Source organism: Falco biarmicus, chromosome 6, assembly GCF_023638135.1.
Source record: "Falco biarmicus isolate bFalBia1 chromosome 6, bFalBia1.pri, whole genome shotgun sequence".
In the NCBI taxonomy this organism is placed as follows: Eukaryota; Metazoa; Chordata; class Aves; order Falconiformes; family Falconidae; genus Falco; species Falco biarmicus.
Window position 1 is genome coordinate 84871146 of NC_079293.1, and position 25786 is coordinate 84896931.

General features: G+C 40.2%; 1 protein-coding gene across 1 annotated transcript; it reads right to left on the minus strand.

Moving 5' to 3' along the window:
* Positions 1-1242: 1242 nt before the first annotated feature.
* Positions 1243-24791, minus strand: OPN3 (opsin 3). Its single transcript, XM_056344438.1, has 4 exons — positions 24049-24791; positions 8149-8468; positions 6781-7032; positions 1243-3732 (listed from the first exon to the last, which is right to left on the minus strand). The coding sequence occupies exons 1-4, from the start codon at positions 24398-24400 to the stop codon at positions 3469-3471; spliced, it is 1188 nt and encodes a 395-aa protein (XP_056200413.1). The 5' UTR covers positions 24401-24791; the 3' UTR covers positions 1243-3468.
* Positions 24792-25786: the final 995 nt, after the last annotated feature.

The window sequence follows — 25786 nt, forward strand, 5'->3', positions numbered from 1 at the left end:
CCACACATCAGTTTCTTGCCTTCATGAGAACCACGGCAACAGCAGAAGACCTTGCACTGCAGGTCCCTGGAGACAGCTTCAGGATTCATGACTACCTCAAAAATATGTGGTGAGAGGGGATCCTGTCCTCAGCATGAAAAGGATGTGGAACCTCCCAACAGTCTTGACACATCAGCTGCTGGGAAGCAATTTAACTGAGGCTCCTGCATTTGCAGGTTACAAACGTCATTCTAGCTAAATCACTGTATGTATTTTTCCACTAACATATGAGATCAATGAAACCTCATTAAGAGAATTCATTAGCTCTGAGGCTATCACGGTACTCACCACACCTGCCACTTCCCTTTCATGACAGGATCATGAAAGTTCTTGACAATTAGTTAATTTAAAATCTATATAAATAATGTACCCTGCTCATCTCTTCTTATCTTTTTGCCCTTCACACTTTCTCCTTCTCTTTCTTAGTCTGCATTTCTGTTACTTTAGGAAAAGCTAATGGCCCAGATGTTAATGCTAACCATCTTGCTCTTCCATTCCCTATAATGGGAGAGAAAGGTCCCACATAAGTTTCTGCATCTCCACTGTAATAAACTAGCCAGTTGTGACATCCTCAGAACAAAGACAGAATTGAAATTTTTAAAAAATATAATGAATCTGTATATAATGTGGTGATACTTAAAAGACTGACCACTAAAATACTTAAATTCTGCAGCAGGATGTGAATTTTGCATCAGTGCTGCGGTTATCCCCAGAAAATAGTTAAGTTTAAAAAGACGAGCAAATAGGACTGCAGTATGCTAACACTGGATGGCCGCACTTAAAAAACTAGTGACACTTCACAAGCTATACAAACAATTTAACTCAAACAGTTCACAAAAAATATCATTTTAGGCCACCAATTTACACAAAGTAGCCATGATAACAAATTTACAACAGTTTTCAGTGTTTAGTTGCCATATACTGTTACATAATTGTTAGTGTGCTATGTATTGTGGTAAATACATTGCTCATCAGTTATTTAAAAAGATACCGTTATTGTTAATTTACCTTAATAAATCTGAACAGTGGATAGTTTCTCTTTACAGACCCTAGACTTGTTCTTTACAAAGGTCAAGTGGAATCCTGAAATGCTATGGTTTTCTCAGGGCCTAATGCTACCCTTCAAGCTGTATCCAACAAGTGATAATGCCAAACCATCTCCCTCCCTCTCAGCGGGGAAAGAAATATTGAACCCAGAACACATTGATATAAATAAGGTACATTTAATCACTCATTGAAGGCTCAATATACAGAAAATACTAAAATGCCAAATGTTTTGTTAAAAGGATAGACTCATTACATGGAATGCTAATTTACATCTTTCTCCTTTTGTAAATATAAACGTGCATAGATGTAGTAGTGATCACTGGCTGAAAACTTAGTTCTTGATGTTGTAATGAACATGCTTTAGTAAGGGCAGATCATTGACATGGTAAGACAACTTACCTATGCATTTGTAGCAAAACAAAAATAAAAAATATGAAAGAAACAACAACAAGTATTGTCTGTTTTCTCTGAGATTATATGATTTAATCTAGACACCAGAGCAGACTCCAGATGCACTTTTAAACACGACACACAGCCAGTTTACCAGTGCTAAAGCTCTAGAGGTGCACGTATAAGGAATTTGCCTCTTTAAAAACACAGGCACAAGGACAAAGTCAGTCACTTGTTCTGAGATGAGGTCACTCCCTACTCCTAGGGACTAGCTCAAAGTTTCTACATTTAGACCCTGTTTCTATTTACTTTTCAATTTTTAATCTTGACTGCAGGGCCAATGGCTACAGTGGCAACAGTTACATGTTCCTTTTATACCTCACAGAAGATTTGTCCCCAGTAGTTTCTTAATTGTTTTTCTTACAGCTTTCACAAAGATGGACAATCTGCATCTAGCAGATCCACACTGCCCATTTAGCAGACTGAGGCAGAGAAGTTAACACTGGTGCAATGGATGTGGTAGAGAACTACTATCCACAATTCAAAATCAGTTCTCTAACTTACTCACCAAATGCTGACAGCAAGCCATGTCTGGGGCACAATCCTGTTGCTATTTTGTACCAGCAAGGCTTACAAAGTGTGTGTGTGTGTGTGTGTGTGTGTGTTGGGGGATATAAAAATCTGTATCTGTTCTGTTTACTGAGCTGGAAGTAAGACAATCATTACTCACACTACAACTCGGGCAAAAGTTACCCTGCTCTTCTCTAATCACTACGTTCACCAGTGCCAGAGAAGGTTCAGGATTGTTATAGGAAGACACTCTTCATCCATGTAAAGAATAAATGGATGCCACATAAAGATGCAGAAAGCACATATAAAAAAAGAAAAATTCTGATTCTCCCTTTTCACTGACCTTTTTTCACTGGTGCTTTGATTTGCATGATTTTCTTCACTATGTAGCTCAGGGGTCCTACCAGGTAGCACCAAGAAAATGTTTTGCTGAGTACACAGGGACAGCTTTCTGGAGGCTTCTGGTTTAACCGTAACCCCAGTCATCATTTACATCACTTTTACCAGCCCTGACCCTGCAAAGTAGCAATTCAGACCAACTAAACTGCAGCCAACTTCAAACATTCCTCCTTCCCTGATAACTCTGAGAGCTGGGAATGTTGGCAGTTCAGGGATCACAGGATAACTGAAGCTGAAAGGAACCTCAGGAAATCTCTCATCTGACTTGTTCCACTGCTTGACTGTACTCAGGGTGAAAAAGCCTCTCCTTATATCCCATCCAAATCTCTCTTGTTTCAGTTCATACTCATTGCCCGTGATCCTTTCACTATGAATTGCCCTGAAGGGCCTGGCTGCATCTCATTGACAACCTCCCCATCTCTCACTGGGGTCCCAAAACTGCATGTAGTATCTAGATGTGGTCTACTGTGTGCTGAGCTGAGGGCATAATCCCTTCAGACCACTGGCTCTGATCCTGTCAGTACAGCCTGGAATGCTGGTGCCCTTCCTTACTGCCAGGGCACACTGCAGGCTCATGTCCTGCTCACTGAGCAACAGGACTCCACATCCTTTTCCACAGAGCTGTGTCCCAGGCAGCCAGGTCCAGCCTGCTGTGCTGCAGCATCATTCTTCCTTCCCAAGAATGGGACTTTGCACTTGCCCTTGCTGAACTTTATAACATTTCTGTCAACACATTCCTCCAGCCTGATCAAGTTCTCCTGAATGACAATCCTACAATATGCTTTAAGGAAATCCAAGGTAAAGACATCCACCAGCAATTTTGGCACGGATGCAGAGATTTCAGTACTGTGACCAAAACCAAACTACCTGCAGAGCTTCAGATGCAGAATCCCTTCAGTATTTCACAGCTTAAGAATGTGGTTTCCTTTGGCAGCCCACAGACACTGCCACTAAAACCAGTCTCTAACCTAAGCAGTCTACTGGCTGAAGTCCATCTCATTCTCACGTCTCTTTAGCTCAGCCCTATAGTGGCTTGACTTGGATGACATTTACTTTTGTTCCATTGTGTTTACTGTTGTCATCTATTTCCTGAGTGTCATCGCTGGTGATAATAAAAATGATAGAGGAAGAGCTGAAAGTCACTTTCTTCTTTGGCCTGTCCCCTGCTTTCTGAGACATAACTATTGGTCGTATTGGTTTGTCATTCCCTGTTGCTGGTGTCTCTTTCACGGTCTTCTGGAATCTCATCAAGCGAAAGCACAGGAGTTGCAAAAGGCATCGTCGAAACTGCAAGAGAAAATAAATAGAATGAATTTACAGCTTCCTAAGCATGCACTTCCTAAGCGTTCACTATCATGTACAACCCAGGGAAAACAACAGTACAGTAAATGACTCAACATAACAGATTTCTGTGTATCTTCACCATTCCATTAGTTTCAGTGCTGTAACATGGTGGCTTTTTAGTGGGTACTTTTCTCTCTATGCCAAAGAGCTGAATAGAATCACGTAGCCAGTAGAGGGCAATGAAATGCAATTTAATATTCTACCAGCAGCAACATCTGCAATTCACAATCTGCAAAGAACAAGAAGACTGAACTGTGCTATAGGTATTGTTCCCATATTCAAAAAAAAAATCACACATTTGATCTAGCAGGGGAAGACTATTCTCAGAAACACTCCACAAAGGATGCAGAGGGAAGGAACAAGGGGATGAAGGGGATACAAAGTGATGTTTTCGTTCTCTTAAGTAACTGCAGGTTCTGGAATTTTAACAAAAGCATTGAATGTCACAGATGTAAAATGAAATTTAAGTGATTAGTAAATAGAACTAAAATGTTGCTATTCAATATGGAAGGAACAGAAGTCTTTCAGTTAATTAGAAGCCATTTATGATACAGTAAGTCTGTCCTGCCTTGTGATTGGATAATGCAAGGTATTCAGTGAAAGCTTGCATCAGTGTATAGAACAATAAACGCAGTAGTAGCACCGTTTAAAATGTTTCAGTTATGGTCTCCTCTTCACAAAGCAAAGCATTCAGGTATGTGGGTTAGAGGATGCACCATTCAGTAGTTCCATGTCCGCACACATTTGAAGCTCAAATATGTTCCTCTAGGGAAATTCTCTGGTTTCACAAGAAATAAGTGGGCAGCTCCCTCTTTTACTAAACCATAAGAAGACATGCCTGGAATGTATGAAGAGGATTTAAAAAAAACAAAAACAAACAAACAAACAAAAAACCCCAACAAAAAACCAAAAACACAACAACAAATGAGGGGTGGGGGGTGGAGGGGAACAACCACACACTTTTCTTTGTAAAGGGAGTAGACATCTTTCTCAACAACCTTCCATTTAGCTGTATTAAGGATTATTCTGTATTATCCTGCATGGCCAGTGACTGTTTTTCCAGCTATTATGCAAGAAGCTCTCTGATATGCCACTTTGGAAAAAGGTTTTGTTATAGGAAATTAATCCTACTCTGACAGAGGGGAAGCAATAAGTCCTGTTGGGAAGGGGACCTAGAAAGTTTTAAGATCATATAGAAAGATAATATGTAAGAGAATGATCATGTGAAGGTCTCGGAGATTTCAGAGATAATGTGGCACCTCTGAGTAGCACAGTAGAGTGAAGGCACAAGCAAGTTAGAACAAGTCAGACAGATGAAGAATACTATAGAGAAGACGTGGCTTTAGGATTCCTTCTGAGGGCAAAATAAACCTGAAGATAAGCACAAATATTATCGTTTTGGTCTTATTCTGGAATTAGAGGTGAGTAAGAAGTACTCCACAAGGGGTGTCAAATAAGCACATTCAACTGATTCATTCTTATCCTGGCTATGACTTCACTGGCACTGTGCCTGGTACCAGTTTGATTTGCTTCTGGGTATCAGAACCTAGGAAATCTTTTTCAGATAAACTACTCAGCCTGTCATCTAGGGTACAGCATCAGTGCCACTGTATTAAAAAGTCACTCTATTGTAAAATACTCTTTCTGAACACGATTGTTGTTAGCTCCCCATATCCAGGACAGCTCTGATATTGTGCAGCTGCGTGGTCTTGGACCAGCTTGCCGTGAAAACTAGCTATGGGTGAAAAGCTGCAAGACACCACATTGGGGGCCTCCTTCCCTCACTCAGGAACAGCATTTAAGCTCGCCCTCGGTCCTGGCCTGAGTGGCACCACAGCCTTTGCCTGGCTGCCCACTTGGCTGATCCAACCCACTAACTTGGCTGCCTTGTGCTTACAGACTGCTGGCTGGCCCAGGCTGCTACCTGGCAATTGCAAACCAGTGTAGGAAATCACAGAAAATTCCATATCTGTAATGAGCTAAAAGGTAATTAAAACCCTGGGAAATCCTTCTAGGAATCATTCATGTTTTTTTACCTCTTCTCAAGTGATTCTATTACACTCCAGATATATTTAGATCTATACAAACTTGGTTTCAGAAGTTTACACTGTGCATGTTACACTTCCAGTTAGCATTCTGGGTTAAAGTGAAGCTATTTTAATGTCTAAATAAATTCACCAACACTGCTTAACTGCATCCAGCAGTTATCTTCACAGTACTGATGATTTACAGAAAGATGTATAGTTCTCTAGTTTCTACATATTTGACATGCCACTGATAACTCCAAATACTTCCATTCTCTCTTTGCTCTATAAAGCACTAAAATGAGCAGTTACCACCATTAAATCAGCAGTCTACTTTTCATAATGAAGACTACAAAAGCAGACAAAAATAAAAACTTGTTTCTCATCGATAAGTATGTCTTCTTAACATTATATAATTTGTCTCCAAAAAAACATTTCACTGTCATCCACATGCGATTTCGGCTTTGAATACAATGAAGCTCTGACAAATGTTACCAGAGTAACATTGGAAATACTATGCTGAGTTGTTCAATCCTTATATAGCCATAACAGAGAAGTCAAAGGCAAGTTTTTTCTTCCTAAAAACAAGACACCAGATATTCTGAATTTTCTCTGATGGAGTTCTGTTGTGGTAAGGCAGTGATTTAGATGAGGTTTTCTAGTTGTAATCCATTTCATGGGTAAACTGCCAAAACTAGACACTTAAATTTTGACACTCCCCCTCCCTTTCATGTGAGTGCTCACGTGTGAACTGAGACATTTGACATTTAAAATCCAATTTCTGATAAGGTAGTACTTTAAGCAACATCAGGGATTTTAATTCTACTAGATCTTTACCATTTATCCTAGCTGTTCAAATTTTGTTGAAAATCTAAGCTTTAGAGATTAAAATAAATCAGATCTAAACTCCACATCTGTAGTACTGGCTACTAATTATTAAACAAAAGAAAAACTTTAATGTACCTACCTTTCTACTCATGAAGATATAGATGACTGGATTATAAGCAGTGCTTGATTTGGCAAAGAATGATGGAATGACAGCTACTGTTGGAGTTACAAGGTTGCTATAGCCATATGTTACCAGGAGGGAGACCACCGCATAGGGCATCCAACAAATAAGGAACGTGGAGATCATTAGGAAACACATTTTAGCCACCTTCTTTTCATATTTGAGAAGTTTGATCACTTGAACTGTCTGGAAATCTTCCACACAGCGAAGCTGTAGAAGAAGAAGATAAAATGGCAAAGTAAAATAGCTCTGCATTTTACTTGTAACTGAATAGTTCTACATTTATTCATAAATAACTAATTCGCTAATTTAGTTTTAGGCACAGATACTACATGCCATACCTTGTGAACTACAATTCTTCTGGAAGTTTACATCATGCTTCCCAGACTTTTATTGTGTAATTAAATGTAAAGATACAATCTGAGGAAAAGCAGAATAGCAAATCCACTGGAAAACTGCAAATCCAGTGATGTTACAAAACATGCTGCACTGATTATAAATATTTTAGAAAACTGATTTGCTCTCATCCACTGGCATAAGCAAGTTCAGTTTACATTCAATGGTCCCTAGCCTGACTTTGTTAGACAATCCTGTAGATTTATGTGATTCGCAGTCTTTAGAGAGAAGAAAATATCACAAATAGAGTTTTCTGTACTGCTCTGCCACCTTGTAACCCTAAAATTATGAAACCTCTATTTAAAGCAGAACACTAAGCAGCAGGTTCCCAGTGTTATCTAAGTCAAAAAATAAGGAGAAGATGGGTCACATAGGTGAGCGTTCTCCATAACAGTTATCAGTTGTCCAATATCATTGACCACAAACCCGAACAGGTCCAAACTAATTACACACAGAATATGAAACATTAACACTTTCTGACACTAAAGATCTGGACTGAATTAAAATGCATTGCCTTAACATGGAAAATTGTTTTAACAAGGCTTAATCTCCACTTGGAAGAGTTTTACAGCATTATCTTCTCAAGAGTAGCAAGGAGGGGGAAAGAGTTGTTTAATCAGAACTGCAAACAGTTTTCTTTTTCCATTTTTTCCAAGGGAGGATCTGCTGTGGATTAGAAATCATGAGCACTTCCCTAACCTGCTTCCCAGTGAAACTATACAACAAGTAGACATTGGTAGCTCTAGGATGGTTCTCCTCCAACCCTACATCCTTTCTAGCGGTACCTGACGTGGATGAAAATTAAACGTTCAAAAGTTTGAATTGGAAGCAAGAGTGCAAATTTAGCCTCTGATCCAAGCTTAATATAGAGCATCAACATTTTTAACTGAAAATATTACATTAAAAGAAGTCTTATTTGAATTAACTTACCATTCTTACTGCATATAGAATATGGCCATAGCAATAGGCCATGATCCCAACAGGTGCTACTAGACAGCCAAGGAAAAAAAGGAGCACAAAGGAGGTATCATTGGGGTCTTTTGATTTCCAGTCCACCGAGCAGCCTAATCCATGAATTTCCAGTGTATATCTGTTCCAGCCCAAAAGAGGTGCTCCAGTCCAGGCTAATGAGTAGAGCCAGATGTATGTGATAGCCCGCCAAGACCAAGAGAAGTCAATCACTTTTGCATGGACTACTCGAATGTAGCGTTCATAGGCAAGAACAGTGAGAGTCATAATTGAAACAATTCCTGTAAGAAAAATAAAAAAGGTCAATTAAATCACTAGCCAACATTGCAAATTGGTCTGAAGTCCTTCTGATAAGTGTTACCTTTGCTAGCAGGTTAACTCAAAATTAGCTAGCTCATATTATGAATCTAACACCAATAAGCTTTTTAGGTGATGTCCCATTGCTCACCAGCTACTAACCCAAACTTAGTATCACTAACTTCAAAACTACTCAGAGTAGGGTGCTAGCATCTGACCCATGATGCCCAATGGCCAAGAAGTAGGGCAAGGGGAAAAAAAAAAGAAAGAGACCAAGCTAATACTTGTTCCTAAGCGTTACTTCATTAAGTGAGAGATCATACTCCAAAGGTTTTTTTTCTGTTGGCAATTGTTGTGGCATTTTTGTTGTTCTTGGGGTGAGGTTTTTTTGGGGGGTGGGGTTTTTTTCTGGTTTTGGTGGGTTTTTTTGTTTGGGTGGGGTTTTTTGTGTTTTGTGTTTTGGTTGTGTTTTTTTTTTTTTTCTAAAGGAGAAGCTGCCAAATAAAACTGATATAATCAGCGACAACAAAATCTGTTAAAAACCTAGGGAATTAAGAGTAGAGACTAATATGCACCTTTAACATGAACAAAATGACTAGCAGAATTCCAACTTCTTTTCGGATTTCCTGGAAGTCTTTGCATTGCAAAGAACAACCGGGAAAGCACAGGGTTGCACTGCTGAAGAAGTCCCATCTGGAAGACATTGGATTATTTTGAGTGTCCTTACCTATCTTGCTGCTATCATAAAAATACCAGTCTGTTTCAATTAGTTGTGCGCTCTTTTCCTTTTCTGTCCACCTCAAACCCACTACAAACTTATTAACGTGTTATGACATGAATCACAGATTAATTTTCAGCATTCAGCACTACCCTATCCATACACTTTGATAATTTAGTGACGTCAAGGCAATTCTGTCTTGCTCAGGATATAATGATTTCTGTTTCAATGGTCTGTGAAATTTGATGATCAAAACCCAAACTGCCCATCAGGCATGTGTCAGTCACCTGAAATCTGTTAAATTCAGTCATTGAGCTTATATATACAACCTCTTTAACAACAAAAGGGTGTATTTTCACAGCAGTTTGTGAGGTTAGATAAGTATCTGTGTCTCAGTTGGTGTACGTATGATCTAATATGAAGCGCAAGTATTTTGTCATGCATATACACAGCAGTTAATTTCAAGGACATTCATATTTGTCATAATGTGCATTTATATAGCTGTATGAAGGTTAAACATGCAGATTTCACTGTAAAAGAATAATCATTAGATCCAGCAGAAACCTTCAAAGGTTTTCACAGATATCTGATCTCACTTTAGAAAAAGGATAAGCATTTCAGGAAGACAAATTAACAATACCACTCTAAAGCACCAGCAACATTGATTTTAGGAAGGCAACTAAGAATAACAAAATCTAGAGCAACACAGCCTCTGTGTCAAGGCATTCAACAGCAAACCCATGATATTATTAACCAAATATCTCACAGTGGGATATGCTTTAAGATTTCTAAGAAAGTTTCTTTACCCTGCAAGTATTAGAGCATCCCTTTTTACAGGTGATGAATTTAGAAAGCTTTCTTGATTAACAGGAAGGATTTCCCACTCTAAAGGAAAACATGCCACATTCTTGTCATGGCTCTCTTCGAAGTGAAACAATGAATTTTTGTTTTTATTGTTAAGTACATTTTTTGCCAGTGTTATCTTTAAACTTTCATCACAAAGAGAAGCAAATATCACTGGGCATGCAGAATGCAAGGTATACTGTTTTCACAATTAGTTTTGTGTAGTTTTTTGGGGTTTTTTCTTGTATAAGTCATCACTATAGAATTTTGTTTTCATGGCTTGCAAGAGAAATTGAACTAGAAAATGTGGACCAGAGGGTTTCCAAAAGACATAAGGTTTGGTTGGTTGGTTGTTGGTTTTTTTAAATGAAGTTGATGAGAAGTCCTTCAGGCCATTTTTCAGGACCTAACATGCTGGAAATACATTGAAGGATGTGGATCTAATCAAGACCTTAGCAGGAATTAGAAAATAATTGCAGAACTACATAGGTACTGTTCTACTTCGATTAGCTCAGGTAGATGCTTAGTACAAACAAATGCAGTCTACTTCCTGAACACAAGGTAAAGCAAGAAGTTCCCCTCCCACTTCGCTGTGTCCAAACATTAGGAGATAGAAAATTTTACCGGACAGTTACTAAAATCATCCACAGACATGTTTATGGAGGAAAATTCATGTCAATCACCTTAGGCTCAGTTTGCTTATATAGTGCACAGAGGCTTTGTCTGTGATCAGCAAGTGGAAAGTGCAGCTTTTCAGGATGGTGAATCAGGATTCCCAAATTAACCGCTTGCTCTTCAACACCTTCCTTCTCCCTACAATGATATCCAATGACTAATGTCCCTGTGTACTCTTAGTATTTCCCCATTAATTTTTATATAAGAGTTTTGAATTCTGGCCATGACATAGTAATCAAAAGCACACATGCTTGGTTGAAAGAACAGGTGTTCAGAAGCAATAATTTATTGAGTCCTTGACATTCTCAAGGAAGCCATTGGAAGCTCAACATCTCTAAAAATTGGTACTTACACAGAGACCTTTGAGCAGGTTTAGATCAAGACCCTTTCAGTCTGAAACCAGTGCTCTTTACAGGAATACTTCAGTTTTCGACCTGAACCATCAAAAGGGATGTTGGTTAGCCCATTGGGCAGCATGTGCTAAAATGCAAATCCCCATTCTGTTGGTATTCAAGAAGTGTCTGGCAGCATGCAGGCATGAGGCAAGAAATGCAGGTCACAGCATATTACACTAAATTCCTCTTTAATGCAGTAACAAGGTCATAGCTGTAAGAGTAGAGGTTGAAGCAGTTAACCATAAAAACAGAAACTGGAAACAAAACACCCTTGCAAGATAAGATAAAATGCAGGGAATTTTGTCCAGAAAAGCTCCTCATTTACTATGGAGCCAAAGCTGCTCGTTTCTTTGTGGTAGACGGCATGCAGAAACCTATGAAAACAGGAATACTGAGATCTGCCCTAATATATCCGAGATCCACAAGAAGAATGGTTTTCATAGAGAGCAATCAGCCATTGGAATAATCTCCCCAAGTAAGTGAGGGATTCTCCTATATTGGACACTTAAGATTCAGCTGGACAAGGTGCTGGACCATCTTGTCCAGACCGTGATTTTGCAAAGAAAGGTTGGATCAGATGATCCCAGAGGTCCCTTCCAACTTGGTGTTCTATGTTTCTATTAATATCTTTATCAGTGTACTGTATGACTTGATGCCTTTTTCAAAAAAGAAATAAAGCTTGCAAAACTCTGTACAAGATAAAACTTATTTTGATTTTACTGTGTAAAATCTGTGCAACTTGAAGGTTAAGCTTGTGATTTCAAGGTTTCAAATGTTATTACCACTATTTGTTTAAGCCCATAAAAAACAAGCAGCTGCACAACTCTTCGTTACACCACAAGAGCTCTTGCTTTTAATAGAAATAACAACTATAATTCTTGGCAAAAGTTTTCCAGCTTGTAAAAGTTTCAACTACTTATTTTATTCCTAACTCTAAAGTATATAAAAAAAAAAAATCCTTGAGAGGTAGAATCGTCAGAACTGTCAAAAATTACATAGGATCTTATGTTCCACTAAAAGTCAGTGAAGGTCCACTTTTGCACTGGGAGGCAGGGAAGGTCTTTTTTGTTATAACATGACTTCAGTACAGGCAAGGGCAAGACTAGAACAGAAAATAATTTAATATCTGTCCCCTCCCCCCACCAGTTACGCATCTTTTCCGTTCTGCATCAATATGCAACCAAAACACATTTGGTATTTCTAACAAAAACTTTGAGAAAGCAGCACCACCGGTTAGCTTGTGTAACTATAATAGCCTCATGGATAGACCAATAAAGTATGAACTGACTTTCATATCTGTGAATGATCTGCAGCAGCAACTTGAGACCTTGTATGTTACTTGAGTTTCCCAACTGTTGGGAATTTCAGCTATTCTATGTGTGCACTTTATAACAACAAATTCCATTATGAAGCTGCAAAGCCATAAAAGCAGAAAATGCCCAAGGGTCTCATACAACTCTAAGTAGCAAAAGCTGGAATATTTCTGCCACCTCCACACATAATGATACAAACTAGTAACACTCACAGTAGCACAAATCTTTAAAAAGTCTGTTCAAACTCAATGCGCTACCGTCAACATGAAACATGCATTTTGACATTCTATAGTTTCTCTCCATATGCTAATAGCACTGTCAAGTTTCAAGCAAATTTCTACACAGGACAAAATTAAAAAAATAGTATTTAACAAGTCACTTATAGATTATTTGAGTAATTACCTATACCTCTACCACACTGATCCCAAGGATGGAAAATGTGTTCTCAAACGAGGAAATTATAATTAAATGAGAAGGGGAGAAGGAAGAATTTATACATTTTGGTAGGGGAAACTAATTCAATTGGAGATTAGCTCTGGTGACAAGGATGGTTTCAAGCAGCATTCGCGATATAGTCAACATGCTAGAGAGCACTGCTGGGACTTTACAGCTCTTGGTTATGATTAACAAATGAAAGAGTTGCATTTGCTTTTGAGGTTATTTTAAGGTCATTACTTTTTTTTTTCCCCATGGCAATCCAGGATTCTATTAAATTTGCTCTATTACCCTATTAATGCCAACAAGAAGATAGCCAACAAATATGACATCTAAAGATACAGCTACAGAGCAATTGCTAAATCTACATATAAAGTCATAGCTTTCATGAAGCAAAGCAGAGCTTTTCACAAGACCTATCTAGATGCATAGTTCAAAGGGTTCAGTAAAATTTGCTCATTTTAAAGTCACCCACAAATGGATATAATAAGGACTCATTTCTTAAAGGGCCCGCTTCTAATACATTTCTGCCCCTAGTAGACTTATTTGCAGCGGTCTAGAAGTCAGTCTTTAATCAGACTTTCCATCTTCAAAAAAAATAGTTTTTGAATCAATAATAACTATCAAATAAGATTTTAATATACATGCTTATCAGTTTGCCCTTGAAGCCAAAGCTGTTATATCAAAATAACTTCTATAAAAGCTAATCCTCTCGATTGACATGTTCTGCAAGATAACTAACAGAAGCGTAAAAGTGGTTTCAGACACAGTTAAAGCTTGAAACAAATAAATAAAAATTTACCTTTGCATCCTAGTTTTATTAGATGTAGTGTATATTTGCTTGCAGTCCAGGTTTTTCCCAGAAAACGTCAATAAAGCTACAGAGAAGGCTGAGTGAAGTTTATTATGGTTCACTGCAGAGTTCACAAGTGAATCCTGAAGCCTTCATTCAAGCAAAATTCATATTAAATGTTAATGAAGCCACTGTACACACAGACTTCATCCATTAGTCACTTTGGATTTTAACCCAAAGCTTTCAGAATTATTTCATTCTAGAGATCTACCTTTTGTATATTAGACTTCAACATCTTTCAATCAGCTTTCCACTGTTAGCGATCTCTTCTGTCAAAACATTATTTTATCATGAAGTTTCTCTTATGTCCTAACAGGTCACTTTTTCTGGCCAGTTCACAGTGCTGTATTTTTGCCCAATATTAACACTAAATACCTATGGCAGGAAGGATGGAGGGAATAGTTAGATGATCACAGTTAAAAGGTTTAAATGCAGGATGCTGTACAAAGCATTGGTCATTTGTGGTTTGGATAAACCTATTAAATTCATCTCCATAAGACATACATCTGAAATATGATGTATTTGGTGGATCTCATGGGGTATCTATGCTGGACATTAAAGATTCTCTGCTTTTTCTGTGGTCATTAAGTCTTCCTGGCATAACCTACATTTAAAAGCAATTAGGGATAACATACACCTATAGCCACCTTGATTTTCAAACACTACGCAAGCCTCCATAAAGACCATAATTTTGTTTGGATGACATTCATGTTTAAGTTAGAGGAAAAAAAAGGGCTATGCCCTTCCTTTGTCTACTCATTGATCTTCTAGGCAAACGTGCACAGTAGCAGTACAGTATTAATTTCTCTACTTCCAGTCATACTTGCATATTCAGGTCGAAATATTGCAGAGAAACTTGAGTTTGCTTCTACTGTAAAAAAATAATTAATTCACGATGCTATCCTGAGTTAGTTAATTCAGGTTCAAACAGAAGAAAACTCAAGATTTTAATTTCTATCAGCAACTGGATGTATCAGTAACTGGAATGCCACACTACAGACAAGTGTCGAAAACAACATACTAACAAGAGCGATAAATATAACCTTCTTGTTATGGATTTCATGGAGCAAAATATTTATTTTTATTTCACCCCAGTATAGATTAATTCTTAACATTGATTTCTCCACGTTGACTCCAGCTGTGACATCAAGCATCAAAAATATCCCAGAACTTTAACACTAAAGAACAGGTGTAAGTGTTCTTTATCAACTCATATGCCAAATAAAGCGCTGGTAAAGAGGCTGGTAAGCATGTACCTGGTGACACTGTAGTAACTATCCCTAGTATAATTGGGATCATGCTATGAAATGAAGCAATTTGTGAGATTCCATATCCTGTGAGGTTGAGGTTCTCTGAGGCAGGGGAGGAGGGGGAAGGCCGTGGTTGTGTGTTACTTTCAATATTATCTCATGATCAATGGTTGCATGTATCTGGTATTTAGCTTTATGCTGTCGAAGCCAGCAGACTTCAGGGTCCTTTCAATATGTGACACTCTAGATCATCTTGCAAGGCTAGGTCCTGTGGTATTTCATGTGATAAGCAGATGGAATATCCTTCAGGTATGTAACATGTCTGGCCTGATGCCACAATTCCCCCATAGCATTGAGCTGGCATTTTCCAAGTGGAGCCATAGGAGCTGACTCCCAAAATTTTTTATCTTATATGACAGGAATAAAAAAAGAAACCCTACACAGTGTTATATAGAGCAGACACACATATACTAAAAAAATAATCTCATGTAAGTAGAATATTTGTCAGTCTCTCAAAGATTCTCTTAAGTCTGTTTTCAGAGCTGTTCCTGTCATCTCTCCCTACTTATAAACATAATCCTTTCCCATCCTCTATATTCCACCTTCTTTGGTATTTCTTTTTCAATCCTGCTGTCTATGAACACATTCTTTCGTATCACACATTTTAGTAGGAAAGGATGGGAATACATGGCAGTAGCAAGTACAGCTACAGGGGTTTTGTCTTTGCATGCTCAGAAATCAAATTGAAAGGCAAATCTATGACCATAAAGGATCTCCAGTCACAGCTAATATTAAAGAAGTGAGAATACAGTCCCTTTGTCCAAGGATAATGAAACTTGAAGATCCAATACATATGCCGATTGAGATACCTGCCACTACTCCTACATGCCACTTTCTGATGCCAGTTCTTTCAATAAATTGGTATTACAACTCCTGTGAAGCAACCATGAATCTTTTGTTTCAAGCCATTATAAATTAGATCCTGGCAAAGATTTTCCATGAGCAAACAGATGCAAGGCTTCTTGTGCTCTCCCCACAGAAATGCAGTGCTTTGCATAATGCCATACACTTTGGTGGTAGTTCTCACCTGGAAGAACCTTGCCTTTTTTAGCCCACTGCACATTCACACCATGCATGTTCTTGTGCTGCTTCCAACTACCTCACATATGATTTATGCATGTGGATGACTCCATTTTCCGTATACAATTCAGTTTTTGTGGCCTAGTGCAAAGCACTGATTTTTTACACACACACACACACACACAGAGAGCAACTTTTCTAGAAATTATTTAGATTTTATTCTGAGAAAGCTGCAAATTTTAATATGATGAAATATATGCTGATTTTAAAAAAAAAATTACGGAAAGCCAATATGGTTATTGTTTGGATATTAGCCCCTGAAATGGGAACCTATACTTCTCTTCAAGCAAGGGAGAGACAAATACAGGAATTCATTACTTTGAGCAAAATTATGCACTTTAAAACAATTTTTAGTTTTTACCTGAAAGATTTTTTTTTTTTTAATGCTTAAAGCTTCCAGAGATACTCGAGACCTATCCATTTTGATTCAAGACTAAGGCCTAAGATTCTGAGGGTTCATTTACTCTAGCAGCAAATCAGGCTTTCTAACTCTTCCTGAAAGACTTGACTGCTCAGTGTTCACAGATAATGCTTGTCTGAGCTACAGATTTTAATCTCAGAAAATACTCCTATCAGTAGGTACTGATTACAAACATAAAGACTTTCTCTGTAGGAACTACAGATGCTAGTTTTAGCTCCGATTTAAACCGGGGCAATTACCCTACCATGAATGGGGTCATTCCCATATAAGCTGTGTAGATAAATGTAGCAAAAGAAATGTGTCTTCCTGTTCAAGCCACTAGCATTCAATTTCTATGTTGCAACTCTTCCTCTTCTCCAGTACCCAGCCACTCAGAATCAGGGAAGAATGATAAACTGTTCCTTGTTGTCTGGAGTCTTTTGAAGAAAATTCCATTTTTTTGCCATTTGATTGTGTCTCATGTGATAATTATTTCTTCTGTACTCTGGGTTTTCCAGGAGTCATATTAGTCTGGATACATCACTAAATGCTTCAAGCTGTACAGTGTAGGTCATGGAGAAGAGTGCAAAAGACGCACTGCACCTCAGACATTGTCCCATACGATGTGTGTATTCTGATTTCTATAATCCTTAATTAGAACAAAAATACTGCAATACTTTCAGAATAGAAGTGTTAGTTTCAACTAATTCTAACAACTACAATTGCTTCTGCCCTCTCCATGCAATATACAACTTACTTGCATGGTTTGCTATATTGCCTCCCCAAAACGTGGTAATTTGGACAGAGGGGGTATCAGATACGCATTCCTGAAGGCTGGGCATCTCTACAGAGCAACTGCAGCACAATGTAAAAACAAGATTCAGCTCTGAGACAGACCTTGACTTCTGTTAAAGGACATAATATTTTCTATATCAATTAATCCTTGACCTACATCCAAGTGCTGAATTACTATTTGGCATACCTAATCAGAGAGGAAAGCCATTCTTCTGCAATCCCTCCTCACCTCCTTCATGTTTGAAAAGCCAGAAAGCAGCAACTAACTAGAAGGAACTTCTTGTCCACGGCAAGACAAAGTACTATGGCGCTCTGTAGTTTTGCATTACAAAATACATTACAGACTATTTAAATTCAGCAGTTAGGTGTTACAGTATGTCTTAGACAACAGTTATGTATCAGTTCTGATTTTTCAACAAACTTTAGCATCCACAGTCAGATCTAGGTAAATGAAAATCACTGCTTCTAGACATAACGCACTTCAAGTATATTTTATATACAACTCATCTATAAAACTATAGGGAAATTAATGACCTCTCCCATGTTCAATCCTGCAAGTGATTAAATCACTTCAAAAAAACAACTGCTAAAGCTGAAAGCATGCCGATTGAGTCCCCAGCTGTCTGTAACACAAGATCCTAAAACTGTCTGCCGAGTAACCACAGAAAACGCTTTTAGTGAGATTAAATCAGTGCATATAACATACATTGGTAATGCAAAAGGGTGGCAGAGGGCACCATTCTTTCAGTGTGCAGAGCCTTAGATGCAGTAGCTAACAATTATATACAGATGGTTTTGCTTTGTTTTAAAATAGGCTGGAACTGAAGCCAGGTCCACAGGACAATCTCTGGCAATTAATCCTTACTTCATTATTGTGTGTGTGTGAGAAGGGGGAGGAGGGAAATCAGCTTGCCTTAAAACAAATTTATAAAATAGCCTAAGATGTACACTCTGCACCTTTTCACAGGAAAGTGCAGTTTGTAAAACTGCTTACAAATTTTCCCATCCTCCTGTTCACATTACTGGATGGGAATATACAGATGGATTTCAGCGTTTACTTGGTAGCTCACCAAGATCTAGTGGTTCTATACCAATGGTAACTTGTCCAAAAGGGTCATAATACTTTCAATGGCTTTGACATTAAAAGCTGGCAATGTTTATTTACCCTCACAAGAGCAGCTTACAGTTAGGAAAGAGAGAGGTCTCTAATCACACTTCAGTAACACTAGCCTTTCAATCACAAACAATTAAGGTTTAATAATTGAAAGCCTACCCCAGAGTATACCCTTACTATGCCATCTTCTGTCAAGAGACTGCCTCAGATTTTGGTTCCTGTTCCTCAAGACATTCCTATTATCCACCATTTTTTCACTCCTCTCTTCCCTCGCTCAGTTAAATGCATCAGAAATTGTTAGAAGAACAATTAGAAGAAGAAACCAAAGTGGCAGATGGTTTAGTTTCCATTACTTGTAGCTGAAGTGATTTATGTTCAAGAGGTACGTATGTATGCTCCATGTGATCAGACTAGCTAACTTCTAAACCCTCAAAGCTTATTCCTATGCACAGGAGGCATTAAAGCAGACACCTACTGCCTGTGGATGGGCAGGATACAGATTTCTCTTCACACATTCAGTTCTGCAACAACCACTGTTATTTTAAAAATTCTTGTCTGTTTGTGAAAAAACAGTAGATGCACATAAAGATTATTATGCCCTGAGCCTGTATTCCACAATTCAACAAATTCTTGCTTCGGGTAAGAGGGTGCCCATATCTGTTATCAAAGACATTTGGGTATGTTTAGCCGTCCTCTCCACCAATTATAACCAAAAACCTACGCTCTCAGTGACAGACAGCAAACCTCTCAGGTATGAACTGTATTACTAAATCAGATAAAGAGATTACACAGATCTCTACTACTTGTGTCTTGGTTAACTACAGATAGGGAAAGAGGGAAAGAGTTACAAGCTTTTAAGTAAGGAGAGTGTGGTAGACTCAGTGGGACCAGCAGAGTTGACTGCACACCACCATGGAAAGAGATGGCCCTCATGGTTTAAATGCATCACTTAATTGAAGTAGCTACCATATTCCATCAGGATACATCACCTGTTCAAAAATAGATACTGGAATTCAATATAACTAAATTAAATGGGGATTACTGTCTAGGACAGACAACCACGTCATTGAAGCTTAGACTAAGAGTTGTCTGTTAGTCATCTGATCTATGTTGTTTTCCCCACACTAGTACATGGGGCACTAAGAATGGCTTTGTAATATCAAAAGGCTCTTTTCATGGCCTCTGTTGTGAAGACATATGTGCCTTAACTGTATCTTGACTTTAGAATCTAACTGTAAAAGAAAATTGGGATTGTTACTTGTGTGACAAGGACAGAGGTTCAGTAGTCAAAATGATCAGTTTTGCTCTGTAGCAAACAGATCTCTGCATGCTCTAAAGGTGCAATGAAAAGCTTTCAAAAAATAGAAATTTTCCCAGAAAAAAAATATCTAGCAGGAGAGTGAACAGCAGGTTCTAAGTTGTTCAATGCAACACAAGCAGCATATAATACTACTACATGGGCTTGCCTAATGATAAAGTTACAATAATGCAGAAGCAGACAATTGCAAAGAACGCAAAAATTAGCCATTTACTCCTAGACAATCTGTAGTTCTGTTGACACTTTCTCAACTGAAAAGCTTCAGAACATGGACATGTGCTTACAGTGTCTTAAGTTCTGGATCTCATGTGCCTCCAAACTGCTAGACTGGCTGGTAAAATTGGTAAAATGAGAAGCCCTTTTGCAAAGGAGATTTTCAGATTCTCCAATCCAAAATTCTTTGGAGATGTGTAGGGAGGGCCTCCTTGTTGTGTGTGTTGGGGGAAGTTGTTGTTGCCATTATGTAACAAATATTTCTGAAAATTTGGATACTACCAGTTTATTTTAAGCACACATTCCACCTACGAATATCAGTATAATTAAATACATAGAGGAACACAGAAATATCTTGGTCTTGGTTTTCAAAACAGTATGAGCAAAAACCTCGTAACAACTGTCATGGTTTAACTCTGGCCAGCAACTCAGCATCACACAGCTACTTGCTCATTCTCCCTGAAGAGTAAAAGTAAGAAAATGTATGGGTTGAGATAAAGACCATTTAGTAGGGAAAGCAAAAGCCGCACATACAAACAAAGCAGAACAAGGAATTCTTTCACCCCTTCCCACCGGCAGGCAGGTATTCAGCCAGCTCTAGGAAAGCAGGGCTTTATCACACATAAGGATTACTTGAGAAGACAAACGCCATTGCTTTGACCATCCCCCCCTTCCTTCTTCTTCCCCCCTGCTTTATATGCTGAGCATGACATCATATAGTATGGGCTACCCCTTGGGTCAGTTGTCCTGGCAGCATCCCCCCCCAGCTTCTTGTGCTCGCTGGTGGGGTGGGGCGGGAAGCAGAAAAGCCCTCGGCTCTGTGTAAGCCCTGCTCAGCAATAATGAAAACATCCCTGCATTATCAACACTGTTTCCAGCACAAATTCAAAACACAGACCCATACTAGCTACAATGAAGAAAATTAACTCTATCCCTGCCAAAACCAGCACATAACATGTGACAATTTAAAATAAAGCTGCATAGTGATGATTTTCAAAGTGATTCCTGATTATCAACTACAATAATTGGAAAGAATCTGATTTTTAAAACTTGTTGAGAATTAACTCTGAATTCAAAGTGAGAATCGTATTCATTTTTTTCTAAAGCAGCTTTAATCATGTGTCCCAAACTTGTTTACTGTCAGGGGAACATCTCATTTATAGGTCAACAAATGCAGAAGACAACTTAACACCAAGTATTTGGGCTTAGGGGCTGTTCTTCCAAGGAAAAAAAAAAAAAAAAACTACATAAGGATTTTCTTATTTGAACTGAAGATTGAACAGCCTTTGGACCTGAAGGGCTGGTACAGAAAGCTCACTTAGCAATGTCCGCGTTCATACTCAAGAATGTGATCACATATCTGTAAATAAACAGGTTTTGGTCACCTAACGTAAAATGAGCTGGACTAGGTCCAGTCCCAGGACAGATCCACAGCAGTAAAGTAACCTCACAGTATCTGTTACTATTTAATAGACTCTATATCCACGATATCACAGCTACCACCACTTTATTCTAGAAACATCATTATTGGGCCACTCCAGTTTACTGAGCAATTGAAAACTGCAAAGCTGTAACTACTCTGCTTAGTTAATGAGAACTTTACTTTTAACAGCTGCCAGTTGTGTGTGTCTTCTGATCAATGAATGTACTTTTCATTCCCAAATGTTCCTGGGGGGAGGGGTTGGGGGGAGTGTTATGCCTTACAAAGCACTGCTGTATTACCCAGCAGTAACACACATACAAGACTTCCATTACAATACCTTCCCCCTCCACCACCACCCCAAGATAACAGCTGAATTGGGCTTTTATGTACAAGAGAAGTGTTACTGTTCTCTTCTTAGACATATTACAAAATGAAAATAGAAGCTGTGGTGGCGATAGTCCAGATGGCAAACACAGTGTGATGCTACCTGCAGGGCATGAGTTCGTTTGGGATTTTTTTGCCTCAGTATTGACATGCCCTTGCTATCCTACTCAGGTGGGGAGCCACTTATCTCAAAAAACAGAAAAGAATAACCTTTCTATTTCCAGGTGATAATATAAATTATAATATATATATTTCCAGGTGAGAATATGAAAACAATAATATGTACAAAAGGAAAGCTTAAGATTAAACATAACTTTATTAGGTTAGCATCAAATTATAATAGCCAAGATAAATATTTTCTAAGCTTTACGTGACAGCTGAACCAAGTAAATTCAGGGATCACACACTCCTGAACATCCAAGTTATGCATTTATTCTGCACTCCAGTACGACAAACTACACACAGACACACGCTTTTCTAATACATCATAAAAGAAATAAATTCTTCCCATTGAAACACACTATGGAAGAGGAAAACGTAACCAAACACAGGAAGATGTAATTTTGCAAACCAGTGATGCTAGTTTGACTACCCTGTAGATAGGGCCCATGAATTTGCCTGCATTTTTTTTTTTTTTGGAACAAATAAATTACATAAAGGGATACAGGAAAGCATCAACACGGAATACATTTATGATGACAAATCATGTAGCACACCACAAAATAGACAGAAATTAAAAATCATGAATGATCAAGCAATTTACTTGCCAATTTATACCTCATTGTTTCTATTTGTCCTATCTGGAAGATGGTAAGATATTATTATAGTCTGGTTTTTTATCATTACCCCTACTATGCATCTTATTTTTTGACCCTATATGGAAAATGCCTTCATCAAAAATAGTAAGTATAATATATGAGGGACAATGATAGGAACAGAACCATACTTCACTTCTCCGGTGTAAGCTTAATGTTCAGCTGCCTGGCAGAATCTGGTTGGCAGACACTTGAGTTCCTCAAGCCTTTGAACCAGCTGAGTGATGTAGACAGCCTTATGCTAGCTAGGTTCTCTAGTACGTTCCCTGATAACACCAGCAAACAAGTGTCTGAGAGCTGTGCACCATAGAAATCACCCAATACCAAACCTTGCACATGTGGCTAACTACATCCTGCATCTCCCACAGCTTCTAAGATTTTTGCTGCACTACGCAGCAGCAGTCAAATCAATCATCAGCAACCATGCACCTTCGTCCCAGCAGCCCAAAGGCAGACTAAATGCCATGTAAAACAAGGATTATGCAGGAAAGCTACAAAGCTTACTAAAGACTTTAATTTGCCTTATTACAGTCAATTTTCAGTGCACACATGTCGCATGGGTGCACTATGATCCACCTCTAACTTATACAGCTCTGCCAGAAAAAAAGGATCTGGCATGAGCTTCAGATTTGGTTATTGACAAGCCAAACACTTTCACCCTTAGAAACACAACCTGTTCTTTTACCAGTAAAAACAAAGCTATATTCCTTTTAACAGGTATGTAGCCGGATTGCAACCTATTCTGCAGACTTCTCTGAAGGGTATGTATGAATTTCAGGGATGAAAGAGATGACAGGTTTGGAAAACGGGGTTTTTAGCACTTCCACTATATCCATTTCACAGGAATCAGTGGTTTCCCAAAACCCAGCTGTGACACCGTTATGACTGAAGGGTAGCACCTGAATTCCACAGATGGATAAAGAAACCGGAGGAGGCATTGCCAAACGCTGGGGAGCCTCACACCCTGTTGGGACCTCACCTGCCCCACCGAGGCGGGACGCTGCTGGACCCACAGCCGGCCTCCTGCCTCCTCCTTACGCAGCGTTCCCTCACAAAAAATACAGTATTTTATGCGCATGAGTCTGCGCAACACTCGGCCAACTCGAAGACCCCTTTAACCACGCTGCTGTCTATCCCCCTAAGTCTTCCCGTCACACCAGCAAGGGCGGGAGGTCGAGGAACAGGCTCCCGGTGAACGTACCGTTCGCTCCGGCTCGTTTTACCTCAGCGCTACCGACTCGCGTAACGAAACTCCGCCGGGAGCGGGGCGCCCACCCCCGGCCCGGCTGCCCCGGCACGGAACGGCCCCCCCGGCCCCAGGCCGGCCAAAGGAAGAAACGTCCCGCAGCGAGGGACGCGGCCAGGCGACCTGGGGACAGCTGGGGACGGGGCGCCCGGAAAGCGGGCACGGACAGCGAGGGCAGCCGCGGGTGGGGGGGACAGGGAGAGACACGAGGCGACCGCGGGCCCCGCCACCCACCGAAAAGGCTGTTGCTGAAGCCGTCCCAGACGCAGCCGGCGGCATCCCAGACCCAGCGGCTCCTCAGGCAGGACATGAAGGTAAGGCTGACGCCGAAGACGGACACCAGCAGGTCGCTGAGGCTGATGTTGACGAGGAAGAGGTTGGTGGGCGTGCGGAGCCGCTTGAACTTGTAGTAAAGCACCAGCACCAGCAAGTTGTTGCACAAGCCCAGCATGCCGATGGTGGCGACGAGCAGCGCCAGCAGCTCGTAAGTGCCGGCGCTGAAGAGGGGCCGCTCGCCCGGCACCTCCTGCTCCGCCGCGGCGGGCTCGGGCCGGCTGGTCGTGCCCGTGCTGTTCCCCGAGTGCATAGCTCACGGCTCGCCGCTCATAGCCCGTCCGGCGCGGGGCTAAGCCTCCCTGTCCGCCCCCGGCCCCACCGCGCTCCGCGGCTGAGGCGGGGGCAGGAGGAGGGGCCCCCGCCGCCTTCCCGCCCACGGAGGGCGCGCCCTCGGGTGGCCTCGCCCTCGCCTGCCCTCGGGTGGGCCGCGGCCTGCCCCCGCGCGGCTCCGCGGCAGATGCCTCACCTCGCCCTGTCGCGGGTGGCGACAGCCGGGTCGTGGCGGGGATGTGGCCGCCTCCTCCTCTCCCTCCAAGCCGCTGGCCGTCCTGGCTCGGCGGGGCTGCCAGCAGCAGCGCTGCCCTCTGGGGAGCCGCACTTGGGTAGGCCTCCTCTGTGCCCCCCTCCGGGAAGGGGCAGAAACTGCTGAGCTGGAATTTAGACTTCTTTCCCTGATAATCTGCCAGTGACAGCTCCTACGATGGCGGTATTTTCTTCTGAGGTGCTCCACCACAGTGCTCTAGTTGCATCCTCCCAAGGCCACCAGCAGCGTCTTGGCCCGGGCAAACTTGTGGTGCAAGCCACCACCTTTTTGTCAGCCACGGAGCAAGTAAGGTACCAAAACTGCTATCAAGTCACCTCATTTCATACCTTTGTCTCCAGCATGTGTTGTGTGAAAATGATACAGGAATGCACAAGCTGCCTGTGCACAGCTCTAGCTGTTTTTAGGCAGGGTGCTGTCCCAAATCCCAGCTATGCTGTCTCCAAAGGAACCTGTCCCTGAGTGTATCACAGGGATTTTTGCTCAGCACAGCTTTAGGCCTAAAACACCTCGTGAAGCCAAACATCAGGCTCACAGGATGACCTCTAGCTTGCTTTGCTAGCTGACCCACGTCTGATGTGTGACAGCCTTCACAAAGGCCCAGAAGAAACTTTCAGTTTAGGTCTATTCTTAGTTTAGTTGAAGAAAAAAAGATGTCTGCTATGGAAGCAACAGAATTTTCAGGGAAATGTGTCTTGGCAAACAGTACCTGGTTGGTTTGGGTTTTTTTCTTCTCTTAAATACATAGTGGTGTTAAAAGGGCTAGACTGAGGCTGTAATTCCTTGCGGACTGAAACTGAAAACACAGATAGCTGAGGTAGGTTTGATGTCTTTCAAAACACATATCTATATACAAATTATGGGTATGTCATGGCAATTTTATATGACAAATTGCTGCTGTAACCCAAGGATAGGAATTGAGAAAGTCATGGGTCAGAAAAATAAAACACTGATTAAAGTAGCTATTCTAAGCAATGTTATCTTTATTTACAATCTGTGTTTTCAAATCCATCAAATAGGATTTAATCGATAACTGAAACCTAGTTAGAAAAGATGCTTCAGTCTGTTTCTTCATCACTGGTCTGGGTTTTTTCT

Coding starts and splice junctions, on each gene's coding strand:
- OPN3 (XM_056344438.1), bottom strand. CDS start 24,400: ATGCACTCGGGGAACAGCACGGGCACGACCAGCCGGCCCGAGCCCGCC. Junction 8,469..24,048: donor CTTCAGCAACAGCCTTTTCG/GTGGGTGGCGGG, acceptor TTTTTCTTACAG/GAATTGTTTCAATTATGACT. Junction 7,033..8,148: donor TTCTATATGCAGTAAGAATG/GTAAGTTAATTC, acceptor CTTCTTCTACAG/CTTCGCTGTGTGGAAGATTT.